This window comes from Camelus dromedarius, chromosome 8 (assembly GCF_036321535.1).
Source record: "Camelus dromedarius isolate mCamDro1 chromosome 8, mCamDro1.pat, whole genome shotgun sequence".
Taxonomy (NCBI): Eukaryota; Metazoa; Chordata; class Mammalia; order Artiodactyla; family Camelidae; genus Camelus; species Camelus dromedarius.
In genome coordinates this window covers 33090991-33116225 of record NC_087443.1, presented here as the reverse complement: position 1 = coordinate 33116225, position 25235 = coordinate 33090991, and the positions used below count along the sequence as shown (strand labels likewise).

General features: G+C 40.7%; 1 protein-coding gene across 8 annotated transcripts in view; it reads left to right on the top strand.

Moving 5' to 3' along the window:
* The window catches only part of SGPL1 (sphingosine-1-phosphate lyase 1), a 97468-nt gene that overhangs the window by 65852 nt on the left and 6381 nt on the right, over positions 1 to 25235 (top strand). For all 8 annotated transcript variants that reach the window (XM_064488085.1, XM_064488087.1, XM_064488083.1 and 5 more), the window contains 9 exons: positions 1862 to 2027; positions 7168 to 7235; positions 10376 to 10523; positions 12868 to 12944; positions 14380 to 14508; positions 20878 to 20966; positions 22604 to 22709; positions 24115 to 24213; positions 24884 to 25033. In XM_064488085.1, the coding sequence (XP_064344155.1) occupies positions 1862 to 2027; positions 7168 to 7235; positions 10376 to 10523; positions 12868 to 12944; positions 14380 to 14508; positions 20878 to 20966; positions 22604 to 22709; positions 24115 to 24213; positions 24884 to 25033 (1032 nt within the window). The remainder of the gene's footprint in view (positions 1 to 1861; positions 2028 to 7167; positions 7236 to 10375; positions 10524 to 12867; positions 12945 to 14379; positions 14509 to 20877; positions 20967 to 22603; positions 22710 to 24114; positions 24214 to 24883; positions 25034 to 25235) is intronic.

The window sequence follows — 25235 nt, the reverse complement described above, 5'->3', positions numbered from 1 at the left end:
TACAGGTTACTGCAAGCCATTGAATATAGTTCCTTGTGCTATACAGTAGGAGAACATGTCTTTTTGTACGTAGGTGCAAGTATGTAGATATCAGAAAGTAGAATTTCTGGGTCCAAATGAATATACACTTAAAATGTTAATAGACACTGACAAAACTTTACGAAAAGTGCCTGTGAATTTATACTTTCAGTCTCCCTGCTTGTTTGGTTTTTTTTTCCAAGACCATTTTAAATCTGGACCTAATGTACTTCTCCTGGCCTCAGTTCTCTTGTAAATTGATGCGTTCACTCATTTACTTGGTCACTGCCAGCCACCACCCAAGCTTTTATTCAGTCAGATTGTTTGCCTGTTACCCTGCTGTATGCTGAGGATTTAGCACTGGATAAGACAGATACAGTCTCTGCCCTCTAGCCTCTTACTGCATGGAACTTTTTGCCATTCCCAGACCTTTTTTATGCATTTGCAGCTATTGTTCTCTCTTCCTGGTGTGACTTTTTTTTTTCCTTTTAACTTTTCTGCCTAGAGAATTTTCTTTGATCATTCTTTAACCCTTTTCACCAGCTTAGATTTTATCCTCTGTCATATGTTCCCCATCTCCCCTCACGTAGAGTTGGATAGGCCTTCCTTCGTGGTCTTTCTTACCACTGCACTTACATCCTTTTTATAATGTTTATCCTGAGGAGGTTTAATTACTCATTTATGTATGTGTTTGCCCGTGTGTGTCTGCAAGTGTATGTGTAGACCTCTCCTACTAGATCGTGAGCTGAGTAAGGGCGAGAGCTTACAGTGTTTACCTTATTGCTCCCCCAGCTTAATGCTTTAAACACTGGAGATGCTTTATAAATGTTGACTAAGTGAATGCATGGCAAGCTAAAGATGAATTTATTTTGTACAGGGCACTCTGGGGGCTTGTGAATGTGACTGGAATCTTGTCAGTCTTCAGGGACCTAACCGTGTTGTCAGGGAGATGAGGAACAGATGAGTGGCCCGCAGGGCAAGTTGTGATCAACTGTGTAGAAGCACAAATGAATACTGGAGGATTTAATGGGGGAGATTAATTCTCATGAGTGAGGTATTTTGGTAAATTTTCAGATGAAAAATTTTCTTGCTTGTGCCAGGTATTGTGAGGGGTAAGATACGGTTCCTGGCTTTGAGAGTTTTTAAGTCAAATTGGGCCTTAGAGTGGAGACTGCCCTGTGGGCCTGTTTTTGTATAGCCTGTGAGCTAAGAGTGATACTTGAATTTTTGAAGTTGTTTTTATAAAAGAATGTTTTGTGATATGTGAAATTATATGAAATTTAAATTTTAGCATCTGTAATTTTTGTTGGAACATAGGTACGTTAATTTGTTTACCCTCTGTTTTGACTGCATCTGTGCTCGAACAGCAGTTAAGTAGTTGTGACAGAGACGGTTTGGCCTGCAGTGCCTGAAATATTTATTCTCTGGCCTTTTACAGAACTAGTCTGCTGACTTTGTGGTTTGAAGATGGGAAAGATTCAAATAGAGAAGAGAAAGACATTTACATTGAGAGGAGTAGTTTGAGTTAAGAGAGTGGAACAATGAATACTGCAGTCATCTAGAAGCTTTAGAGCTGAAACGATGATCTAGCTTAGCCTTTTATTTTACAGATAGACAGAAGATCAAAAACTGTCAAAGTCCACATGACTGGTAAGGGGCAGTGTGCACTGGAGTTACTGGAGCAGAAGCTTTGCCGACTTCAGAGGATGATAAGATAATTGCTGGGGTAGGGCCAGATCATGAATGGCCTTGCCCTTGAAAAATGAGAGTTGAAGAACAAACTAAGAATAGACTTTCTCTCTTCTCTGAATGTAATCTTTCTTTTTTTCTCTTGTATTTCTAGAAGGCCTTTGAGCCCTACTTTGAGATTTTGGAAGTGTATTCCACAAAGGCCAAGAATTATGTAAATGGGCATTGCACCAAGTATGAGCCCTGGCAGCTGATTGCGTGGAGTGTCGTGTGGACCCTGCTGATAGTCTGGGTATACCATTTTGTCTTCCAGCCAGAGAGTAAGTACACTGTCCCCTCTGTAAAGTATAGTGGAGTTACCCTGGCTTTGAAACTCATGGCTAATGGGTTGGACTGATTTCTTGCCTGATTGGGTTGGTTTTGATTTTTTAAATCTGCTTAGTTGGAAAGCAGGACATTGCCTTCTGACTGGTAAAGTTTTAATGGGACTGTTGTGTAACTGTAACTGTTTATGTTGATTTTTCTGGTTTTGCAGTTTACGTAAAAACCCGTAAGGGATTAGTCATTGTAAGGATCCACAGAATGTGGCTTAAATGGTCTTCACGTTTAGTTTCTTGCCTAGAACATAATTGTGTCACCTGGAGTTCCCAAGCATGAATTTATTGCTTTCATTTTTAGGCCATGCTTTCAATAAAGATAATGTGAAATTGGAACAACACTCCTGCAGGGACCGTTGGAATGTCTTCTATGTGCCAGGCACTGCACCAGGCTCTAGGGTTATCCACACAAGTGGTGCAGGGTCCCTGTCCTCTTGGAGTTAACCTCTGCTATTGGGGGACAGTACACTTTGAGTTTCCTGGGTAGTGACTCACAGAGCCAGATTGACATGGGAAGAGGAGGCCACTTCTCAGGGAGTGTGGAAGATGAGAAGTCTGTTAGTGATCAGTTTGTAAATCCGCCATCCGTCCTGAGATCCTGCCCACACTCCCTGCAACACCCCCACCGCTGTCCCCAGCCTGGTTGTATGTTACCTCCTTATGAATTCTTTCCCCTCACCCTACAGGCTGTGTTTGGTAAATAAATGGTGGGAGTGGTGGTGGGTGTTCTGGAACACTCCCCTACTCTCCTTCCTCACCCTTAGTAGAGTATCTGAGTTAATAATATGGGTGAGAATTGCTTATCATTTCTCATTTGTTTAAAATCTATATAACTGTTGCTTCCCCGAGGACATCTGTTTGAAGGGGCTCTAACTGAATATTTTTTCTGCTTTTCTTCCTCTTTCTCCGGGAAAGTCAACTTAGAGGCCAGATTCTGCTTTCTTTCTTTACCATGCAGATAGCCATCCAGTTGTTCCTGTAACATTGCCAAATTATGGCGGAGTAAACTGTGCGTGTAATTAATGTGGAACTGAGACATGACTGCCCTGTAAGACTTTTAGTTCACTCCAGCTTTAAAAACCCTGTCCTTAGTTTCTGCTCCTAGTCTTTGCAAGATTTTCTCATAAACTCTGACAAATTAGACAGATTAACCCTTCTACTTCATCTGCTCTGTGGTTTAGAAATAGACACAACCCTTGTCCTTCGGCTCAGGCTTATTCCTTTCCTGGGAAGCCTTTGATTCAGTGCTGCTCGCTGCCCCACTCCTGTCCTTCCAGGTGAAGTGACCTATTCCAGAGGCTTCTAATGAATAACAATAATGTACTTTTCTTTCCTTTTTTATTGAGAGAAAATATATATAACAAAATTAATCATTTTACCCATTTTTAAGTGGTCAGTTCAGTGCATTAAGTACATTCACATCATGCAGCCATCACTACCATCCATCTCTAGATCTTTCTCATCATCATAAACTCTGTATCTGTTAAACACTAACTCCCCATCACTCCCTCTCCCCAGCCCCTGACAGCCACCATTCTGGGTACTTTTCCTTTTAAGGTGGCGCATTTGTAAAACCAAACTACGGTCAGAGATCTTGAAATTTATATTTCTTTGCTGTGATCAGTGTTAGTTTTAGGTATTCACTTCTGTTTTCAGTTGTGCAGCCCACGATGCCCATGTGTCTTTTGCATAACTGATAGCAGAAGTACTGCCATCTTAGGACCTGGTACTTACTTAACTGCCATTAGTGTTGTAAAAAGAATGTGTCAGCCTCTGAGCATGCTGTGAGAAAGTTAATAGTGGCAGTGTGTTAATGGTATGTGCTGTCTAAATCTGCGTGAGCTGAACTCAAAGGCATTGCGGTTGTTTTATTTTTAGTAGCATTTTTTTTTTCTTATTAAAGCAGTACATGTTTATTGTATAAAATTAGGCAATATAGATAATCCATAAGAACAAAATTAAAATCTTGTTACCTAGAGATAACCACTATTTATGTATCTGTATCTCTTTCTATGTCTGAATTGAGTTGAACCATACAAAATACAGTTTTTGTTGGTCAAAAATTGTTGAATATTGGCAATTTCATATAACCTTAACACATATACACACACAACACCTTTTTATTTTGTAACTTCCAACTTGAATATTAGACACAGATAGAAATGTCTTCCCTCCAGAGATTGGAGATAATTTTGATAGAATTGCCAATTTTTTCATCACCTGGCTCATGTAGCAGAAGTATTCTACATATCACTGAATACCCAGTTGCTTTTAAAAGTATATTGCCCTAGAGGAGTCTAAAAGTCTGGACTAGTAATAAATTTTGGTGATCTTCAAACTTTGAGTACCCGTCTGAGGAGGAGAGGGTAACTGGAACACAGGGTGGACACGGGGAGATAAGAACTGGATGTGGCGGGAGGGGATGTCAGGGGCGGGCAGGGTTTGCAGCCCTCTTAAGTTGTTCGCTCTTCCTTTATTCTGCTCCGTGGTTATCAGCTCATATCCTTATTAACTGATGTTGACTTTAACTGTGGGATTGTGCATAGATCATTCTTAGCCTGTTTCCTCACAGCAAGATGGGTGTAAAAATAAAATACCTGCCTTACCTAGTCAGGGTGATGTGAGGGCTGAGTGGCATAATTGGTGTGAAAGTAAATTATAAACTGTGAAGAGCTGTGCATTGTTGGTCTTAACTGGCATTTTCTATTTTATTAACTTAAAACATTCTAGTTACTTTTTTCTGTACCTTTGGGGACTTTTGCTTTTGAGATAATCTTTTTTGTTTGTTTGTTTTTTAAAATGAAAAAATTTTTAAAAAAATTTTTGGGGTAGGTAATTGAGTTTACTTATGTATGTATATATGTATGTATATATGTATGTATGTATTTATAGAGGAGATACTGGGGATTGAACCCAGGACCTCGTGCTTGCTAAGCATGTGCTCTACCACTTGAGCTATACCCCCCCACCAAGATAATCTTTTTTGATGACATGATCTTCTTATTTTTAATCTCTCCGTCTTTGATCCTGTATTTTGCTCTTTTTACTCAACCTGCACCATTTTATCTCAGTGTGTTCACAAAATTAGTGTATTCTTTTATCCTCCATCTAGTCACATTGGTGTACTTTTGGACACCTGACTGAGCTTGCTGATTTCCAGACCTCTTTTTACCTCATTAATTAATTACTTCAATCATTAAATAAGGAAGTGGTTCTGAATCTTAACAGCTTCAGCATTTTTAGAAATAGTCAAATAACAAGCAGCTTAAATAGCCAACACTAAGTTATATTAATTTGATGGACTGTTACGGTAACATTTAAAAAGACATTTAGGAAGAATTTTTAATAATATAAAAATGCCATAAATGAGAAGAAGATGTAATATTGTACAAACAATAAGATCTCAGCTATGTATTACAATATATAGAATGTAGGACTGAAAGGAAATACTCCAAAATTTAAACAAAAAACTACCAACAGTGGTTTCAGTCACTTTGTCTAGTTAGTCTGTGTCTTAGTTACCTGGTTTTGTCCCAGACATTTACATAGTGTTGACCTCAGTGCTAGGCACTGAAGGATACAAACTAAGCAAAAATAGCTATTAAAGATGCAGGGCATCATAATAAATACCAAGGAAAGTAGACACACATTCTGTGAGAGCTCCTTCTGGCCAGGGAAATTGAAACACTCAGATCTCCTAGGAAAGCAGGGAAGTTCATTCAGTTCATGCCTTGTATCCTTGTATAAAGCCTAGGTTTAGATTCCTTAGAGGTTCATTTGGCATAAGTGAAAATTCCTGCTGGGCATTTGAAGCAGCGTAGAGTCCTGGGAGTCCAGGACTAGGAAGACAAAGGCTTCAGTTAAATCCCTGCCCCATCACTGATTTGATCTGTGGCCTTGAGCAGGTTATTAATGCTTTGATCCTTAGTTCTTGTGGTGATAGGTAGTGCCTTCTCTGCCAACCTCAAAATCTTGTCAGAGTGAGTTCAGATATATATATATATATATATAATGTGAATTCATTTAAAGGTGTAATCGTCTATTTAGATGCCATCTTTTTATAATTATTTATGATGGACAGGATCAGAATTCCATATTTCCTATTTACTGCCCAAAAGAATGGAGTCTGATTGGTGTCCATGAAGTTGAAGGCCTTTTTAGGTCCAGAAAATGTTGCTGGGGTGTGGGTTGAATGAGAAAATGGAGCATAGATCCTGGGAAAAAAAAAAAAAAACATGGGTTGGTCATTTGTTTTGAAGGAGGGAAGAAAAATGTTGCACACCTGCAACACTTTTGATCCAGCAGTTCTGTTTCTGGGAGTTTATCCTGTAGGGTATACTCTTATGTATGCAGTGTGTTGTGTATTACAAGGCTAGCTGTTTCAGCACAGTTTGTAAATAGCAAATACTAGAAACAACCTAAGTTTCCATCAGGAAGGGGCATGTTAAGTAAGTTAGAATACATCTTGGGGGAGGGTGTAGCTCAGTGGTAGAGTGAATGCCTAGCATGCATAAGGTCCTGGGTTCAATCCCCACTACCTCCATTTAATATATAAATAAACCAACCAACCTAATCCCCCCCCCCCCGCCAAAATTAGAGTACATCCATCTAATGGAATATTCTACAGCTATAAAAATGAATGAGGAAGCACTGATCTTTAAAAGAATATTCCGAAGTAGAAAAACAAGGTCTAGTACAGTAGTAGTGGTATACTACCTTTTGTGTAAAAGGGACAAATATGAATATGTCTTTATTCTTGCTTGTATATTCATAAAGAAATTCTAGGGGAGTATCTAGAAACTAATAGTAGTGTTTACCTGGAGGTAGGATGGGGGTCTGAGGGATAGATGAGAATGTGTGTGTGTCTCTGTGTGTGTGCCTTTTTTTTTTAACCATGTAAATAAATTACTTATTCAAAAATTGAAAGTTTTTCTTTTTTTTTTTTTAAATGGAAAGAAACTACCTCTGCAGTCTGAAGGCAAGTGGGATTGCGGAGGATATATTGAATACATTCATACATTATGACTAGCAGGTCATACCCATGGAAATTTATTTGGATAATAGAACCATTTGTTTCTTTAAGGTTTATGGTCAAGATTTAAAAAGAGATGTTTTAAGCTCATCCGGAAGATGCCTATTGTTGGTCGCAAGGTAAGTAGAATCTGAGTGTATCTTTCTCCTCCTCTGCCCCCCACTCCCATGATCATTAAACCTTTTTCTATTTACTGAACCTAGGATTCTTAAGGGGATGAGTGATTTTTGTTCCCCACCTCCAAGAAACAGTTGACAGCATTCGGAGACATTTTTGGATGTCACAGCTGGAGGTGGCTGATTCCGGCACCTAGTGGGCAGGGGCCAGGGTGCTGCTGCAGGCCCTCCGGCGCACAGTCAGCCCCCACAGCAGGGGCGACCTGACTCACAGTGTCAGAAGTGCCAGCATGGAGAGGCCTGCCTTAACCCTTTCTCTGACATGTTTGACCAAAGGAGAAAGGAAATGTCTCTTAAGGAAGAATCTGAAATTAGACAGCCTGACAGAAGTGACACGAAGCTTTAGAGCAGTAGTGGGCTGGGCTGATTCAGATACTTAGCCAGGCTTGAGTGCTCCCATGGTTTAGATCAGGGTCGGGAACCCTTTTTTATAAAAGGCTAGATAGGAAGCATTTTAGGCACTGCAGGCCGTACTGTGTCTGCCACAGCACCTCACCTCTGCCCTTGCAGAGGGAAAGCAGCCCTAGGACAGTGGGTGGAAGAATGAGCCTGGCTGTCTTCCAGTGAAATTCTCTACAAAAATAGGTGCAGGCCAAAGTTGGCCTGTAGTTTGCTGATCCCGGGTTCAGAAACAGATAACAGAGCCATTCTCGTGCTTTGTCCATGTCTGAAGTCTCAATACTCCCTTGGCTGGATCCTCTCTACCCCCACCCATGCTGAGGATAAGACAGTCGCCTCTGCACCCTTCCCACAGCTTCTTTATCACAGAGAAGAGAAACAGGACAGGCCCCACTGCAGGCTCTAAGGAAGGCATATGATCCTTGATGGCTTCATTTCTCCCGGGTCCCTATCCTGCCCTCAACTTTCCTGCAAGCTTTTTTTCACTTTTGGCTTTCAGTTCCTTTTCCCCTTTCCTGGCCAAACCAGAAAAGATAGCAATTAGCTTCAACCTTTGACTGAAATCCATTCAGACCATTGTGCTAACCCTCCCAGAACTTTATATTTTCAGGTTCATTTCCTGTGGAGAAGTGGAGGAAATCATGGGTGGAGAAGGAGAATGAGAGAAATGAGGGCTTTTATTTGACCCCAAATCATATTAGGCCCTAAAATTAAATCTGCTTTAGTCCTTCTGGAATAAAGGGTAGGGGAGAGGGAAGGTACAAAGGATGGACTGAGCACAAAGGATAATTCCTTTTCCCCTTAACATTCCCTGTATTTTTTCTGCCCTTATTCATCACACTTTTCTCATTCAGTTTCAGATTTTGAGACAAATGCCTGGGGTTCCAGAACCCATTAAATTTGTGTAATAACAGACTTGGAAGGTACTTAGAAACTGTATAATCACCTTTCGGTTTTTAGAAGCAGATTTTGAGGCTCAGTGACAAGAGTGTTTTTTTTGAGTGAGTGTGTGTCCCTCTCTCATTCATTTACATTCACTTCCTCAACATGTGTTATTGCTCAGTGTCAGGTAGCATTCTGGGTGATCAGGAAGAAGACTTAAGTCCTTCCCTCCATGGAATCTATATTTCAGTACTAAGAAAGACAGAAAATGAATAGGTAAGCAAATACATAAGAATTTCATTTTAAAAGAATGCTGTGATGAAATTAAAATGCGATGGAGGTTCTGAGGCAAGAATTGGGGTGGGGAAGTGCGTGCTCTGCTTTCTAATACACCTCTCATCATTTTTGTTTATTTTATTACAACAGCATCATCTATGCATGGAAGCTCAGCTTTCATAGTTTGTTCCTGTTACATTTATGCAGCATAATTCTTCATATGTACAACTTTAAAAAATTATCTTTGTGTCCATCATATGCCCTGGCATCACCCAGGAGTGTGGACTCTGCTGCTGCCAGCACTTGCCTATCAGACTGTTGTAGACATGTTTTAAAGGAGTGGCTTTCCTTGTGGTTTCGTTGAGGGCTACCCCCCAGAACATCCTCTTGGATTCTAGTCATCCATGGCTAGAAGTGAGAAGATCTAAATGTTTGGAATGAGATCTTGGGCATCAAACTTGAGCAGACATATTGCTGAAACCAAGTCACTACAACACACACAAATTATAACACATAGCCACTTTTCCCTGAGTCTACAGCCCAAGAGTCTGTCATCACAAATAGCAGCCCTTGCCTTACTCTGCCTCCTTGCTCTGCTCTGTTCCTGCCTGCCCCACCTGCCCCCAGCACTTTACATTACCTGACTTTTATTTTCAGTCTGTGATGCTGAAAATAAGCTTCATGAGAACAGGAGGTTCTTTTTTTTTTTTTTTTCTCCACTAGATACTGCCTAAGTTTGTTTTGTTCACTGTGTAACCCCTGCCCACAGTAGTAGTTCAGCAAATATTTACTGAGTAAATAAGTGAATGCAGGAAAGAAAATGTCTGATGAGGATGGGGAAGAAATTAACCACAGTTGATAAATTATGTAGCAAAAAGGACCTTAGCTCCTCCTAGCACTTAAGAGTCACACAGTACAAGCTGTCAACCTGAGACACAGGTGACAGCCTCCCTGGCTCTTCCCTGCATGTCTTGTGCTTGTGTGTGGGGACCTGTGAAGGGCCTGTGGATTCCTGGTGTGGTCTGTGAGCATCTGGTGAAGAAGCCCATCACTTGCACAAGCACCAGAATCCCTTCTGCTGTTGCTTGGCCTGTTTTCCTAGCTTCTGTTCACGGTTCTACCTGGGTTTCTTTAGCACACACTGTAGCTGTTGCCAGGGCAGGAACAAGGTCCGAATATTGCCCTCAGAGAAGTGCTGACTTTAGCAAATGCAAGCCAGTAAAAGCATTGGCACATGTCAATGTGGCAGAGGAAAGGGGTGGAGGTGGGGGAGAATTGAGTGCATCTTTGACCTTCAGAGAGAAAACTGACGTTTCATACTTCTGAGAGACTATTGCCCAGGCCAGAAAATAGCTGAACAGTCAAAATGTCACTGTATCTCTTTAGGAAGAAATGCCATCCTTGTTGTGTAGCACTTGTGCAGTGCCCACCCCTGAGCAGCTGACTTGGTGCTGTAACTGGTTCTTCTGCTCTCCGTACTGTGTCCTTCCCTCTCCCTGTTAACTTTGTCTTCCTTACCTTTGGAGATCCAAGACAAGCTGAACAAGACCAAGGATGATATTAGCAAGCACATGTCATTCCTGAAAGTGGACAAAGAGTACGTGAAAGCCCTGCCCTCTCAGGGTCTGAGCCCGGCTGCTGTTCTGGAGAAGCTCAAGGAATACAGCTCTATGGGTACGATTCTCGGCAAATGTGCGCTCCCTGCTCCCTGAATGTGGCTGGTCATCTGGTCATCGTTTGATTTTGCAGAGATTTAGAAGAGTTCATCCCTGGTGATTCTACATTCATGAGGGCCCACTCCCTGTCTCAAAGGCCGAATTTCATATTTTAAAAATTACATTACATTCATCTTTCACCCATAAAAGCAGACAAATCTCAGAGAGAGTGGAACTTAGTTCTATTTTCTAAGCCTGAATAAAACAGACACATTAGTTTTTTGGAAAGAGAAAATATGTAATAAAACTGAAATACAGATTCTTACAGAAACTGAAATCTGTATAGAGGCACAAAAGAAAATAAAAAGTCTAATTTCATCCTCAAAAGATAAACACAGATGAGATATATGTATATAAGTATCTATCAGGATGTTGTTAGTGTTTCTGTGTAGTAAGCACACACACACGTATATGTATGCGTGAGCACATACGGGAAGGATAAATGTACCAAGCAGCTTAGTGTTCAAGAGTGTAGCCCATGGGCTCAGCCTGGATTCACATCCTGGTTCAGCCATTTAAAGTCTGACCTTGGGTGGGTTACTTAACTTCTCTATGCCTCTCTGTCTGTCTCTCTGCAATGAGGACAATTATAATAGTACTTACCTGAGAGGATAATTGTAGACCTTAAACGAGCTCATACCATGTAAATGTATAATGCCTGGCTTTATAGCATGTGCTCAGTAGTTGTTATTAACACAAACACGTTTATTACAAATTAAGATTATATTACTGCAAATACCTTTTAAAAATAGGCATTTTAGTTTGGTACAATTTTAGATTTATAGAAAATCTTCAAAGATAATACAGAGATTTCCCACACACCTCTTACTCAGCTTCTCCTCATGTTAACATCTGCAATAACCATGGTACATTTATCAAAACTAAGAAAATAGCATTGGTACAGTGCTAGTAACTAAACTACAAATGCTACTCCTGTTTCACCAGTTTTTCTATAATGTCCTTTTTTCTGATCTAGTCTACTCCAGGACACCACATTACATTTTAAAATATCTAATTGACATGTGTTGAATTTTTACATTGGATGGTCCAAAACTATATATAGTCCAGGATTGAAGGGTGATCTAAAGCAAGGATTAGCATTCTAGGGCCTGTATGTTAAAGATTTCTGGGATTATGAGGGCTGCTTGCTATACCATATTTCCTTCCCTTCCATTTTTAAGTGACTGTCCATTGCCATACTCTGTAGCCCCCATAAAAGAACAGGAAATGAAACCATATATCCTACTTTCGAAAGGCTGGTCTGAAGACATGCATGACACAGACCGGTGTCCTCTCAAGAAAGAAAGTCCAGCTGGCCACAAGCCAGAGCTGGCAGGTCACATGAGAACGAGGGATTTCTCTGGATGTTCGCTACTCAGTCTTCTGTTCTCATTGGAGCTGAAGATCTTGGCTTTGTAGAGCCCATGGCAACAGTTTTCAGCTCAGTTTTCAGTTAGGTTGCTTCTGTAGTTCTCACTGCCTGCTTTCACTAGGGCACAGCCATGTTGTCATAAGAGCACCTGAGACGCCCACATTAACAGATTTGTTAGTACTGTAGAGTGTCTCAGGAAGTAGAAAGTCAGACCTTATATTCCCGTCAGGAACTGTCCTCTGAGCTTTATCCCAGTATTGGCTGTGTTCCTGATGCTGAGCACTGCAGCATATGTTGCTGAGCACTGCAGCATATGTTGCTGGAAGCAGGTGGCTAATTCTTTGTGGGGTTCCAGGCTCGTCTAAAGGAGGAGCCCCTGAGACCAGGATGCTGATGCTTCCTATCTCACCATGGCTTGTCTAGTCAGGGATTCACTTCCCTGGCTTCAACTCCGGTGATAGTATACTGAGAATTTTGCACGTTTGTCTTACTCTTCTGCCAACTCTGCTCATAGCAGTTCCCATACTTCCTTTGACGGACTAGGGAGGGAGAGAAGAAGGAAGCCACTGCAGAAAAAAGTCACACTGAGCTATACAGAGAACAGAAAATGAGTATAGATAAAATTGTTCTGCTCTTAGCAGTTGGAGATAAGTCCAGCATTATTACTGGACTATCTTTATTGTACCTAGATGCTGTTAATATCTTTTTCATACAGTTGCTGATAGTAATTGTTGATCTTTCACCTTTATTTTGCTGTGATAGCTCTTCATTGGAATTCTTTTTCTTGATTTAATATAAGAATGCCTTTGGGTTTCCACTCCAATTTTTTTTTTCCCTACTCTGAGGAGTTTATTCCTCTTTCTTCTTTATTAGAACTTGTCTTCCCAAAGGTTCCTGCTTAATGATCCAGTCACCTTCCCTTTCTCTGCAGATGTCTTTTGGCAAGAAGGGAAAGCCTCCGGAGCAGTGTACAGTGGGGAGAAGGAGCTCACCGAACTCCTTGTGAAGGTGAACGAGTGCCCAGTACTTACAGGGAGCATGTGGCTCTGCCAATTGATATTCTTGAATATTTTTCTCTTTACCTTTGTAATTAAAAGAAAAATTACTTAAGGAAAGTTTATTGTTAAAACAAAAGAAGTTTAGAAAGTGTCTCTTTACCCCAACATAGGTGAATATGCATAATATTGTCAAAGATACCTTCAGTCTGTAGAAAAGTAAAGTGCTGCTTGTGTTTCCAGGCTTTAGAGATGCCTGTGTGGAAGGTAGATTACTAGGGAAGGTAGTCCATCATTTGAGATTATTAATGACAAGATACATTTTGTTGGATAAGAAAAGACAAGGGATGGAAACTTGGTCATAATTTCCTGTACTACCTGAGTCTCAAATCATATGACCTGAGAATGAGCAGTGGTCTCAGTTGTAATTCAGATAATTCTCACTTTTTGTTGACTTCAGAATTGCCTTTAGCTTCTTCTATTTCTGATGAGATTTATTTTTTTAACCCCACTTTGTCTATAAAATTAGTGTTGGACTGATGGTCTCTAGGATCTTTGTGTTTGATTATTAAAACTCTGAAACTGCTCATACCTTACTAAACATTACAGATTTTGCTTAACTGTATCTTGACATAATACCCTCTCCTTACTTCTATGCTTTAGAATCTTTCAGTGGCTTCCCATTATCTACAGGACAGAACCCAAGCTGCTTATGCAGCAGAAAATACAAACCTCTTTGTGAGCCAGCTCCCACCTATTTTTTCAACTATTACTGGTATTTTCCCTTATAAACACTACCTCCTGCCTTTTCTCTTTACTGAGTACACCTTGCTTTTATGTTGTTTTCCTTTCCCTCCTTCATTCTCCCTGTTCTAAATGACGAGTTCCTACTTATGTCTCAAGGTTCCACTCAGCAGACACCTCCAGACCACTCGGGGTGCTCATCGTTCCCTCTTTAAGGCCCCTTACGTCACGCACCTGCATACATCTGCTGTCACACTTACAGCAATAGCTGCTTCGTGCAGGCACTTTCCTGAGTGCTTCGCGTGTGTTATGTTGTTTACTTATGGCCAGACCCCCATCAGGTAGGTACTATAATTATCCCCTTTAGCATATGAGGAAACTGAGCCTCAGAGAGGTTACTTGGCCTAAGATAACACAGTTAGAAGTGATAGGTAAAGCTAAGATTTCAAACTGGGTCTGTTTGGTGTTTTAGTCTGTGCTTAACCGCATTTATACTTCGTCTCTTACCACAGGGTAAATAAATATTTGTGCATGTCTGTCTCTTCCACTGTATTTTGATCTTTATTTAGGTTGGGGAACATACTGTATCATTTCCCCAGTTTCTAGTGTTGTGTTTAATACTTAGAAACTTTTGTTTGGTGCATGATAATTTTTCCTATACAGTGTAATAGTCTTACTGCACATCTACTTGCATTTCTTTGCAGGCTTATGGAGATTTTGCCTGGAGTAATCCACTGCATCCGGATATCTTCCCAGGACTACGTAAAATAGAGGCAGAGATTGTGAGGATAGCATGTTCCCTCTTCAATGGGGGACCAGACTCCTGTGGATGTGTACGTACATGCAAGTGGCATCCTATAATCTGATTTTTTTTTAGCTTAAAATAGAGTTTATTAAAAGCATTACACAAATAATACATGATTGTTGTAGGAAGATCCAGATTAACAGCAAGTTTAAAAGACTACTTATAATTTTGTAGTCCATAGAGTATCAGCATTTTGGTATATATCTTCTGGATATTTTTTCTCTTCAGCTTTTTATTTTTGAGAAACTAAACTTACACTGAGTTGTTAGAATAGTTTAAAGAAGATCCTAGATTCACATCTGCTCCCTCCACTCCCCTTTCTCTCCCTCCGTCTTTCATCCTCCCACCTACCGATCCAGGTACCTGTATGATTTTGTCACACCATCTCGTAGTTTTTGGATATACTTCTTGTTTTACTTAAGCTAAGTTTTTGTTTTTGTTTTGCTATAAATGGAATCTCAGTTGTTTTAGGAATACAGGAAGAGGGTATCATTGTATTTAAAGATACACATGAGGATTCCTTCTTTCAGCTTTTCTTTCTAGTAGATGTTTGTTAATTTTCCTAAACTGTGATCGATAAACTTCTGTTTAGATTTGTTCCTACAAACTGATACTGCCTTCTCTAGAAAAAACTAAATTTCCGCTTATGCATGAGGGTTAGATTTAACCCAGGGTGCTGTAATGGTAACCTAGAGGTGCTAATCCTATCAAGTACTTTTAAAATCATTATAAAGTCTGCAAATTTAATTATTGAAGGGCCCATCCAAAGACAAGAACATTTGATAGTTAACTTTTTGTTTTTTCCTCAATAAGCCATGTTTTTACTTTTACATTGGCACAGTGAAAAATCAACATGTTCAGATACTCAGTAGCTAACAAAACTGGTATTACTGGCATTCATTTTCCAAAAAAGAATTCCAAAAGTGTTACAGACTGAACCAACCATAATCTAGCAGTGGGTTCCTTTTTGGCATTTAGATGAACGGGTGGCATAGAGGGGAGATGACAGTATACTTACAGGACGTAGGCATTCTCCTGTGCCATTGGACTCTACGAACTTTTAAGAGACCACAGGTTAAACAATCACAAAAACAGTTTGGCCTTATCCAGTAGAGTTGAAGATAGCCGTATCTTATGACCCTGAAATCCCACTACTTAGGCTATATCCTAGAAAAACGATGTGTATCAGGACAGATGTATATCCATAGCCGCATTGTTCATGACAGTTGAAAACAGGAAGTAATTCAGATGCCTGTTAGCAGCAGGGCGGGTAGGTTGTAGAACACTATGTGTGCTTCAGGCTGTTGTAGCTGTCACTCAGATTGCTGCTCAAATCACCCTGTTTTTGGTCAGTGAGAACTTCTTAATTTTGGCTCCTGGGTCATTTTGCATGACTCAGTTGGTCTTCGAAAGCTTCCTTTCTTTCCTCCTTTTTTATTTTTTGATGGAATATTTTCATTTGATGAAATATTCTAGGTTCACCTTGTACATTTCCTGCTCCAGATCCAGAATCAGCCATTTGTGCAAGAAACCCTAGTTCATTTATAACCATGTGAAATATTTGCATGGTTTCTAAGTCAGATTTATGGAATAAGACAGTGTAAAAAATTAACTGGAATAAAACCCAGAGAGGCAAACAGACAGTTAAGAGACATGAAGGATAGAGTGAGAAGGGCTAACACATCTCTAAGTGGTATTTAAAAGCAGCCAGAAAAAACAGAAAGCCTGTAAAGTTGTAACTATTAGAAAGCTGATAGTCTCAAAAGCGACTATGCCTGGGCCAGCTGCGGGCAGAAGAAAGATGGGCTGTGAGTTGATACTTGCTGAAGCTGGGTTACAAGTACAGGGGTTTTATGACTTCCTTCTTTTGGTGTGTGTAATTACTCCTTACTACTTCCATGGGTTTAAAAATTTCATTTACTGTATTTTTCATTCTTGGGAATTCTGTTTGGTTCTTTTTTTTTTTTTTTTTAAATCTGCTTGGTTGTTCTTTGTAATCCCTTTCCTTGGCTTATGTTTTGTTTATTTAAATATATTGCATGTAATTATTTTCTCTTCTGTATCTGATAATTCCATCATTCCTGAGCCTTACCTATGTGTTTCTGCTGGTTTCACTTATGTTGTCTTGTATTCTTACATTTGTGATTTTTTTTTTTAAACTGTGAGTTACTGATTTTCCCAGAAACTTAACTTTGAGGCCTAGATTGAAGTTAAGTTATTCCAGACAAGATTTGTATCTACTCCTGCCAGTTACTGGGGAGTTGCTGGGAAATGCTACTGCATTGGAATCAATTTAAGTCCAGTTCTTAGGCACAGCTTTATACTACAGAAGTAGTCTGAACTCAGATCACAGACTCAAGTAAAAGCTGTCCTGTCATATATTCTTCAGAGATCCTTATTTTTCTTTACCTGAGCATCTGGGTTGAGGAAAGTAGCTTTTCTTGCTGTCCTTTTCTGCACCAGTGTATGTATTACCCCTGAGTGTGGGTGACGTCCCAGTGTTTTCAGCATCTCCTCTTAGCCTCCTTACTTTGGGCAGGCCCCACATTTGGCTCCTGTTTATCTGTCAGGGTGGGAATGTGAGGTCTCTAGGGGTTGGCAGCAACTCTCACAGTTAACACCAGCTCTTGTACTCACTTATCTTGTAGGATTCTTCATTTTGCTTTGTTTGGGGGTTCAGTGTGTTCCTTTATGTTAGCTCAGTGGTGCATGTAAAAATTTTCTTAAATCTTTTACCAGGCTTTTTAGTTGTTTCAGGTTGGAGGATTACCCAAGGTATATAATGTATATTGCTGGAAAGAGAAGTTCCATGATTGTTTTTTTCCCGCGTGGGAGACCTTTGCGTACTTGAAAGCCTCATTCCCCCTGAATCTTCTCTTCCCCACATTTTCCCTAGGGTATTCAGCTGTCCTTAGAGAATGTGATTTCACAGATTTCCAACCATGCCTGTCATTCTTCTCTGAACACCTTTTGGTTATCTGTGACTAGCCAGATGGACATGGTTCTCCATATGTAGAATGGCACTGAGCTTTCAGTCTCTTGTCTTTTTTATCTGGGTTCACTAAACTTATCTTAAACCTTTCCTCTGAGTTAATATTTTTATTCTCAGCCATGTTTAGTCTGTTCCTTGTTGTTCCTAGTTTTTTTTTAAATTAATTCTGTATCGTGCTGTTTGGTACTTTGGTTTTTTAGGTCTTTGGTGTGATTCTTTTGTTTCAGGGTCCAGTCTTTCAGCTTTTGTTTTCTTGAATTCATGTTCTTATGATACTGTTCTGTAGTGAGAAACAGGAGGAATTTCCTTCTGCTCCTTAGGTTGTGACCTTCTGAGTTGGGCTTTTATTTTGCAGGGTACCTTTTTTTCCTTTTTACATATTTGCATAGTGGCCATTTTCTTTCATCTTGGCTCATGCTTGGGTGCGTGTCTGTAGACATTATTTGTTCTGATGCATGGTGGGTGACCTCTTGTCTGGCAGTATTTAGTTGAGGGGAGGGCTCAGCTAAAACCTTGTTCTACCTGTATTAGAATTATCTCAGAATAATCTTCTGAGATTTTGTTAAAAGTTACCTCTCAGTGTTCATGCTGCCTAGTTGGAAGAGAATAATACTCTTTGGACTTGGATGATTTCTTTAGCTCATCCTGTATGCCCGGAGTCCTCACTTTAGTGAGTCAGTCCTGGTGTTCTCTCTCCCCAGTCTGCATATTTCTCACTGGCCACCATGATCTGAAGATAGGGAAGCCCCTTCCACTTGCTTCTGAAGGTTTGTGGGGTATTCATGAGAATTCCCAGGATTTTGCTGCCTCCCCTGGACAGTTTCCAAGGCTTGGAGGAGGGATTAGAAACTGTGTTTTACTCTCTGCTGTGCTTTAGAAACTTATTTCTTTTTTTTTCATTGCCGGTATTTGAAGTTTACTGTGTTAGATTCTCTCTCTTTCCTTGTTTGGTTGTTCTTATTGCAGGGTTTTACTGCTTTTTTCTTCATTCTTGCATGTATTTGGAGGAGAGAAATTCTGTGAAATAGCTTCAGCCTTCCATCTTAATCCAGAAGTCCAACTCTGTGGGGTTTTCTTGCGTTGCTGCAGTTAAGCCAGGCCTCTCCCATTAGGATCTGTTTTAGTGCCGTGTCAGGGATCAGGAGGAGGATAGATGGAGTCTGATATCCCCAGTCTCTTCTGATGCCTAGACTTTTATAAGAGGACTGATTTCCTGTGGGATTATGTGAGTTTCTCACTTCAGTCCCTGTATGTCTTTTGATCTCTGTCTCTCTTGTTAAGCCACTTTGGTGAGGAAAGTTCAGAGGTGGGGAACAAGAGCCAAATGGCTGAGCAGTCTTAAGCCTCTTCTCAAGTAAGGTCTTAAGCTCTTCTCATTCTTTGTTCTTTAATCTTAAACTCTTATTTTTTATTAACTTACTTGCCCCAGTTAGGATGGATGAGTGGTGACTATATACTTAAAGAAATTAGGTTGCCATGGGAAACAGTCTTGGCTTGTGCAAATGCCATTGATTCCAAATAATATCTAAAAGAATAATTTTCAAGTAGGTCCTGCTCTGCTCCTGTTCTCTGACATACATATCATATATTAGAGTGAGGCTTTTTTTTTAAATGTTGAAAGATGTCGACTAATGTAATTATTGAGGCCCCTGTCTTCTTACTTCAGAGTTAGATTTCCATTTTTCTTTGGGTGTAGAGGGTAGAGGGAAATGGGAGAGTAGAAACGTATTTAAACACAGAATTTGGGGATCAGAAATAAAAATTAGAAGTAGAACTTGAGTATTCCTGCTTTTACGGTCAGAAGGACACTGGTGTTTGCCTAACAGATAACAAAGTTGATTTGATTAGTTACTGAACTGAGAATAGGACTTGTGGAGTGGGTGACTAGGGGGTTTGGAAATATTTCTGCTATGTCATTACTGGACTTTAGTGAGAGATCAGCACCCTGGGGACTTGGTCCTTTCCTGCCTTTCTTCACAGCTGGCTTAGCTCCTCATGTGACATTCTGAGGTTTTATGCTAGACCACAGGACACACTACGACTGGCAGAGCTGACCTCAACTGTAGGCAGAGAAATGCAGGGACCTACAAACAAGTGTCCTGTGCCAGAGTTAAGGGCCTTACCGTGGGGATGACGGTCACATGTTTCAGGAAGGCTTCCTCAATCACAAAATGACTAACTTTCCTCAGCTAATCTTCTATATAACTCCTGACCACTGGGGTTTTGTATCCAATGGTATTTTTGTCCTATATGTGGATATAATTTTAGAAAATTTCAGTCATTACCCACTCTCGTCTCATATTAAGCTGCCCTAAACATGAAAACGTAGAAAGTTTTACTTTTTATCAAAACATGTTGATGGATGACATTGAGGGGAATCACTTAGTCTCTCAGGGGCTCAGTTTTCTCACCTGTAAAATGGAAAAGCTGTCCAAGATTATATGACTCTTTGGAGACGATAAACCTAAGAAAATGTCCACCTAGCTCAGTGCTATGGCTTTTTTTTTCCTGTTTGTTTTGAAATGATTTCATTTTTACATGTTATCAAAGGATAGCCAGATGTGTATGACATGCCCGTGTTGGTCAGGTTTACTGAGAGTCAGATCGGGTGTTAGGAAATGTTGATTAAGGGTCTGTCAGGCGTGAGCTCCTGGGCTAGGTGCCAGGAATACTATTATGAACAGAGTGGTCTCCACCTTCATGAGTCTGTAGTCTAGTGAGGAAAACAGGATGAATGAAATGACCTCTTGAGTATTTTTGTATCAACTCTGGTAAAGAAATTCTCCTGTATCAGAGGGGCTAGGCCTAGCTTCAGGAAAACATTTTCTTTCATTTAATAACATTAGGATTTTTGTTTTAATTTCCATAAAGTTAGTAAAATTCCTAGAGGCTTCTGCTTTTCTCTTGTCTTTCAAACTTGACAAAACTGCAAGTTTACTTCCGAACGTCCTAATGTCTCTTCTTGGTCTCCTAATGTATTGCATAGTTGACTAGAGTTGTAACTTCACCGTTTCACATTCTTCAGTGGGCACAGAGGTTTAAATCAAAGTCAGTAATCTTGACGCTTTTGAATGGGGTAAAATGCCCTATCCTCTCTGCAACTGGACGAATAACAGAAATGTAAGTGGATTGTGCACAGGTGGGGTCTGGGCAGATGGGCATTTGTCCATACCGTGTGGAGCTTCTAATCATTCTTATTTAGTAGTTTTCACTCTTCTTCTGAACCAAGATTGGGCTTAGCCAGTAAGGTCAAGTTTTCCTTCTGGAAGATAGCAGTGTCTGGTCTACAGCTTGCATCCAGTAGCTCGTGTTTCTGCATCAGACACCATCAAGATCGAGGCAGGAAATGCCTGCTGGCGGCTATCCCTAACTCCTTACACAGATGGCATCTCTTTTTTATTACAGGTGACCTCTGGGGGGACAGAGAGCATACTGATGGCCTGCAAAGCTTATCGGGAACTGGCCTTCGAGAATGGGATCAAAACTCCAGAAATGTATGTACAGCTGTCCTGGTACATTTGTACAGAATTGTTTCCAGGAACCCCATGGATACCAAAATCCTTGGTGCTCAGGTCCCTTATATATAAGTGGCGTAGTATTTGCATATAACCTATGCACATCCTCCGGATAGTTTAAATCATCTCTAGATTATTTATAGTATCTAACATAATGTCAGTGCTATGTAAACAGTTGCCAGTGTGCAGCAAATTCAAGTTTTGCTTTGTGGAACTTCTTTTCCCCCTGAATATTTTCCATCCTTGGTTGGTTGAACTCATAGATATGGAGGGCTGACTGTATGTGTGGCTGTTTTTTCCCCTTGCAGGTTTGTCTGTGGTACTGCTCTATGAAACAGCCTGGCAATCTGTTTTCTGCTTCTTTACTTCCTCTGGCAATTCCAGTCCTTTTTCTTCCTGTCCTGTGCCTTTGACCATTATCCTTCACATTCAGCAAAATCCTAAGTGGGTCTGCTAGTTAATATTAAAGGCCACTCCTTTCCCCAGCCCCACATCTGTGCATGGTGTATGCTGTAGGCAAGAACAAGATCCTTTTTCTAAAAGTGGCAGAGTTATAGGACTACATCTTTGAATTCTGTGATATTTACTCTAAGTTTATCTGGCCTAAGGAAAGCTCTCTACTTACCTTAGCTCAGTGAAAGTTACTTACATATAGTGGACTGTTTCAGGAGACTCCCTAAGATAATTTCAGCCTGAAGGCTGTTTTCTGGGAGGACAAATTTAAAAAATCCTTTTGAGATTGACCCATATTGCCACCCCATGGACATTATTTTGATACCTGGTTGCATTTTTTTCTCTAGACCTGCTCCTTGTACAGCATGTTTATACCACATCTTTTGGGTTAATGTTTCTCCCACAAGAGTCAGGGACTAAGGGTTTTGTTGCACATGATCTCACGCTATGAGTCATACCTAGCTTAAGAAAATAAGTCAGGCTGCCGTCTTTCTTCATGGATTGATTTTTGGTGCTTGATGCTTACTCAGTGATAAAGATTTTTCTCAAAGGGAAGAGAGTAATGTAAGAGTGGAGTAATTGAGGGAGGTCTGAAAGCAAATGACTTCTTTATCTGTACTATTTGAAATGCTGCTTCCAAGTGTGTAGGAAAAATGGGGGTTTTGGTTTTTCACAGGATCATGGTCTTTCGGAGGTGGAGGGGACCATTGGTCTGATGCTTGACTGCTGCTGTAACATCCCTGCCAAGCAGTCTTACGTTTTCTGCTTCAACGTGTGTCATGTCAGGAAGCTTGCTCCCCTCTGAGATAATCCATCTTTGGATAGGCAGCCGTTAAGTAGGCTCGACTTTATGTTGATCTGATCTAAATTCTCTGTCCTTAATCTTTTACCCGGCAGCCCTAAATTATGCTTAGGATCCCTCCATGTGGCACTACTTCCGAGTTCTTCCTGCTGCCAGTGATTTCCTAAATTATAGGGAGAAGCTCTAGAAAACGTCTTGACTTCTTCTTGTTTGTGCTTAAAAAGAAACTAAAACAAACACTTAAAAATTTGAAGGAAAATAGAAGTTTACTCCTGGTGATTCAGGTTAGCCACTAGCCATGTTGTCTCTTGGACCCTGCTTTGATCTGAATTTCATCATTTTCTTCCTCCCTGTCATGTAGCATAGCCCCCCAGAGTGCCCATGCTGCATTTGACAAAGCTGCCAATTATTTTGGGATGAAGATTATACGGGTTCCACTGAACAAAATGATGGAGGTGGATATTCGGGTGAGTTCCTCTGAAGGGCTGCTGCCTGTCTTGGGCTGCGAGAAGCAGGAAGTGCACCCGATGACTCGCATTTTCCAGCATCACATGCAGATAGGCTCGAAATGCCTTTGATAGTAGCAGCCAGAGTTGCAAAACCTGCTGCTGGCAGTGGTGAGTCATTGCAGCTTCAGTCTTTCCATAGATGCATGAGCGCCAGTAGGAAGCCGAGACTAAGTGGAGACTTTAAAGACCTGGGTTTTGCTTCAGCACCATCCCTTTCTCTTCCGTTTATAAGATGAGCATGGACTAACTTGCCCCAAGCCTCACACTGAAGTTTTTGATTGGCCTGAGTTGGTACCATTGCCATTATAATAGTGTTTTTTTTCAGAAGTAAACTATCCAGTTTATTAGCACTGGCATTACTCACCCCCAGCCTTTACTAACGTTTTAACTGACTAATTAACTGACAAGTAAAAACTTCTGTATATTTAAGGTATACAGCTTGATGTTTTGATATATGTATACATGGTGACATAATCACCACAATCAAGCTATTCAACATATCCATCACCTCACACAGTTACCATTTTGTTTCTTTTTTCATGGTTAGAATACTTAAGACTACTCTCTAGATGTCTAAGCAGATTTCAGGTATATAATGCCACACTGTTCAGTATAGTCACACGGCTGCATTAGTGCTCCGGAATGTACTCGTCTTGTCTTGCTGAAACTTGGTACCCCTTGCCCAGCATCTCACATTCCCCTCATCCTCCGGCTCCTGGCATCCAGTCTGCTCTTTGCTTCTATGAGTTTGACTGTTTCAGATTCCACATGTGAGTGAGATCATGCGGTGTTTGTCCCTCTGTGTCTGGCTTATTTAACTTAGCATACTGTCCTCCAAGTGCACACACGTTGTCACAGATGGCAGGATTTCTTTCTTTTTTTAAGCCTGAATAATAATTCTTTGGTAATTATTTTTATGCCTTGCATTTATGTAGAAGAAGTTTCCAGTTTTTAGAGTGCTGTCAGAATCACATTTGAGCCTTCTGACAGCCCAGGGAGGTCGTAGAAGCTGTTAGTGTTATTGTAATGAGGAGACACCTTGGTTGAAGTTATGTAGTTTACTCAAGGTTTCACTGCTGTTATGTGGGGCCAGGACTCATATTTGGCTCTTTTGCCTCTTAATCCAATATTGTTTTTTACCCTCACGGTGATTTTGCTGTTTTTGTATTGTTCGCTCAGACTATTTTCCCCCGGTGTTTGTTTTTGGCCACTGTGGTGGGGAGGCAGTCTTCCAGGCTGGAGGAGTGAGGCAGGGGCATTAGTGGAACCGAAGCTCTAAGCTGGTAGCCTCACTTGCTCTTGGCAGCAGAAGAGAAGAGTAACTGATGTGGCTTCTCATTTTTTTTCAACTTTAACCCCGCAGGCAATGAGAAGAGCCATCTCCAGGAACACTGCCATGCTCGTCTGTTCCACCCCGCAGTTTCCTCATGGCGTGATAGATCCTGTCCCTGAAGTGGCCAAGGTATGTGGGAGAGATGGAGTCAAACTGAGTTCTCAAGTAGAATCTAATTGTGCAGTCCTTGGCAAATAGAAGTGATTTTTGAGTTGAAATTTCAGCCCAGTGGTGATGAGTATCTCTCATCAGCCCTGTGGTAAGCTGCACAGCTCTGCTTGAGCCTCTGACAGTGACCAGCTTCTGCCTTGGGGGAGAGCTATCACAAGGAAGAAGCCTTTGTTTAAACTGGACATTCTGAAAGAGTACGGACATTTCAATTCAGATCAGGAAGTAGTCTGCACTTAAGAGCATGCCTGCCTCCAAGAGGGTGGTGGTCACTATGCTGCCACATAGCACCCCTCCCTCCTGCCCTGCAGTTACTAGCGTGGGACCCTCCTCCCTCCGCCGCCTAAATCAGAGTGATGCTCATTTATTGCTTGATTTTGCAGTGAGTTTGAGGTTCTGCATATTTAAATATAAAACAGAAACCACATTTCAGATGAATTATTTCTAAGGCTAAATATATTTGAAAAATGAGCTTTATTAAGATGGTCAAAAATAGCCAGGTTTTTAAAACATGGAAGACAGTACATAATGCCCTGTGGCTATAACCCCACCTTTCCATCCATGTCTCATGGAGTTTCTGTTACAGGGCTCTAACTGATATTCTCTTATGGCCTTTGGTTTTTGGAACTAGCTGGCTGTCAAGTACAAAATACCTCTTCATGTGGACGCTTGTCTGGGGGGCTTCCTCATCGTCTTTATGGAGAAAGCCGGATACCCGCTGGCGCAGCCGTTTGATTTCCGGGTGAAAGGTGTGACCAGCATTTCAGCGGACACTCATAAGGTGAGTGAGGGAAGAGACCGCATGTTAATCAAAGTAGACAGTTGGTTATTTTGACTATTATCAATGAAGTAAGTTGGTTAAAGCATTAGCTTTCCTTGTAAGTATAAAACTAAATCTGGCTCTGTACTCTCACCAGGGCAGCTGATTCATATGACAAGGTACAGCGACAGGTGACAGGCAGTAGTGAAAAGGAACCTGCTAT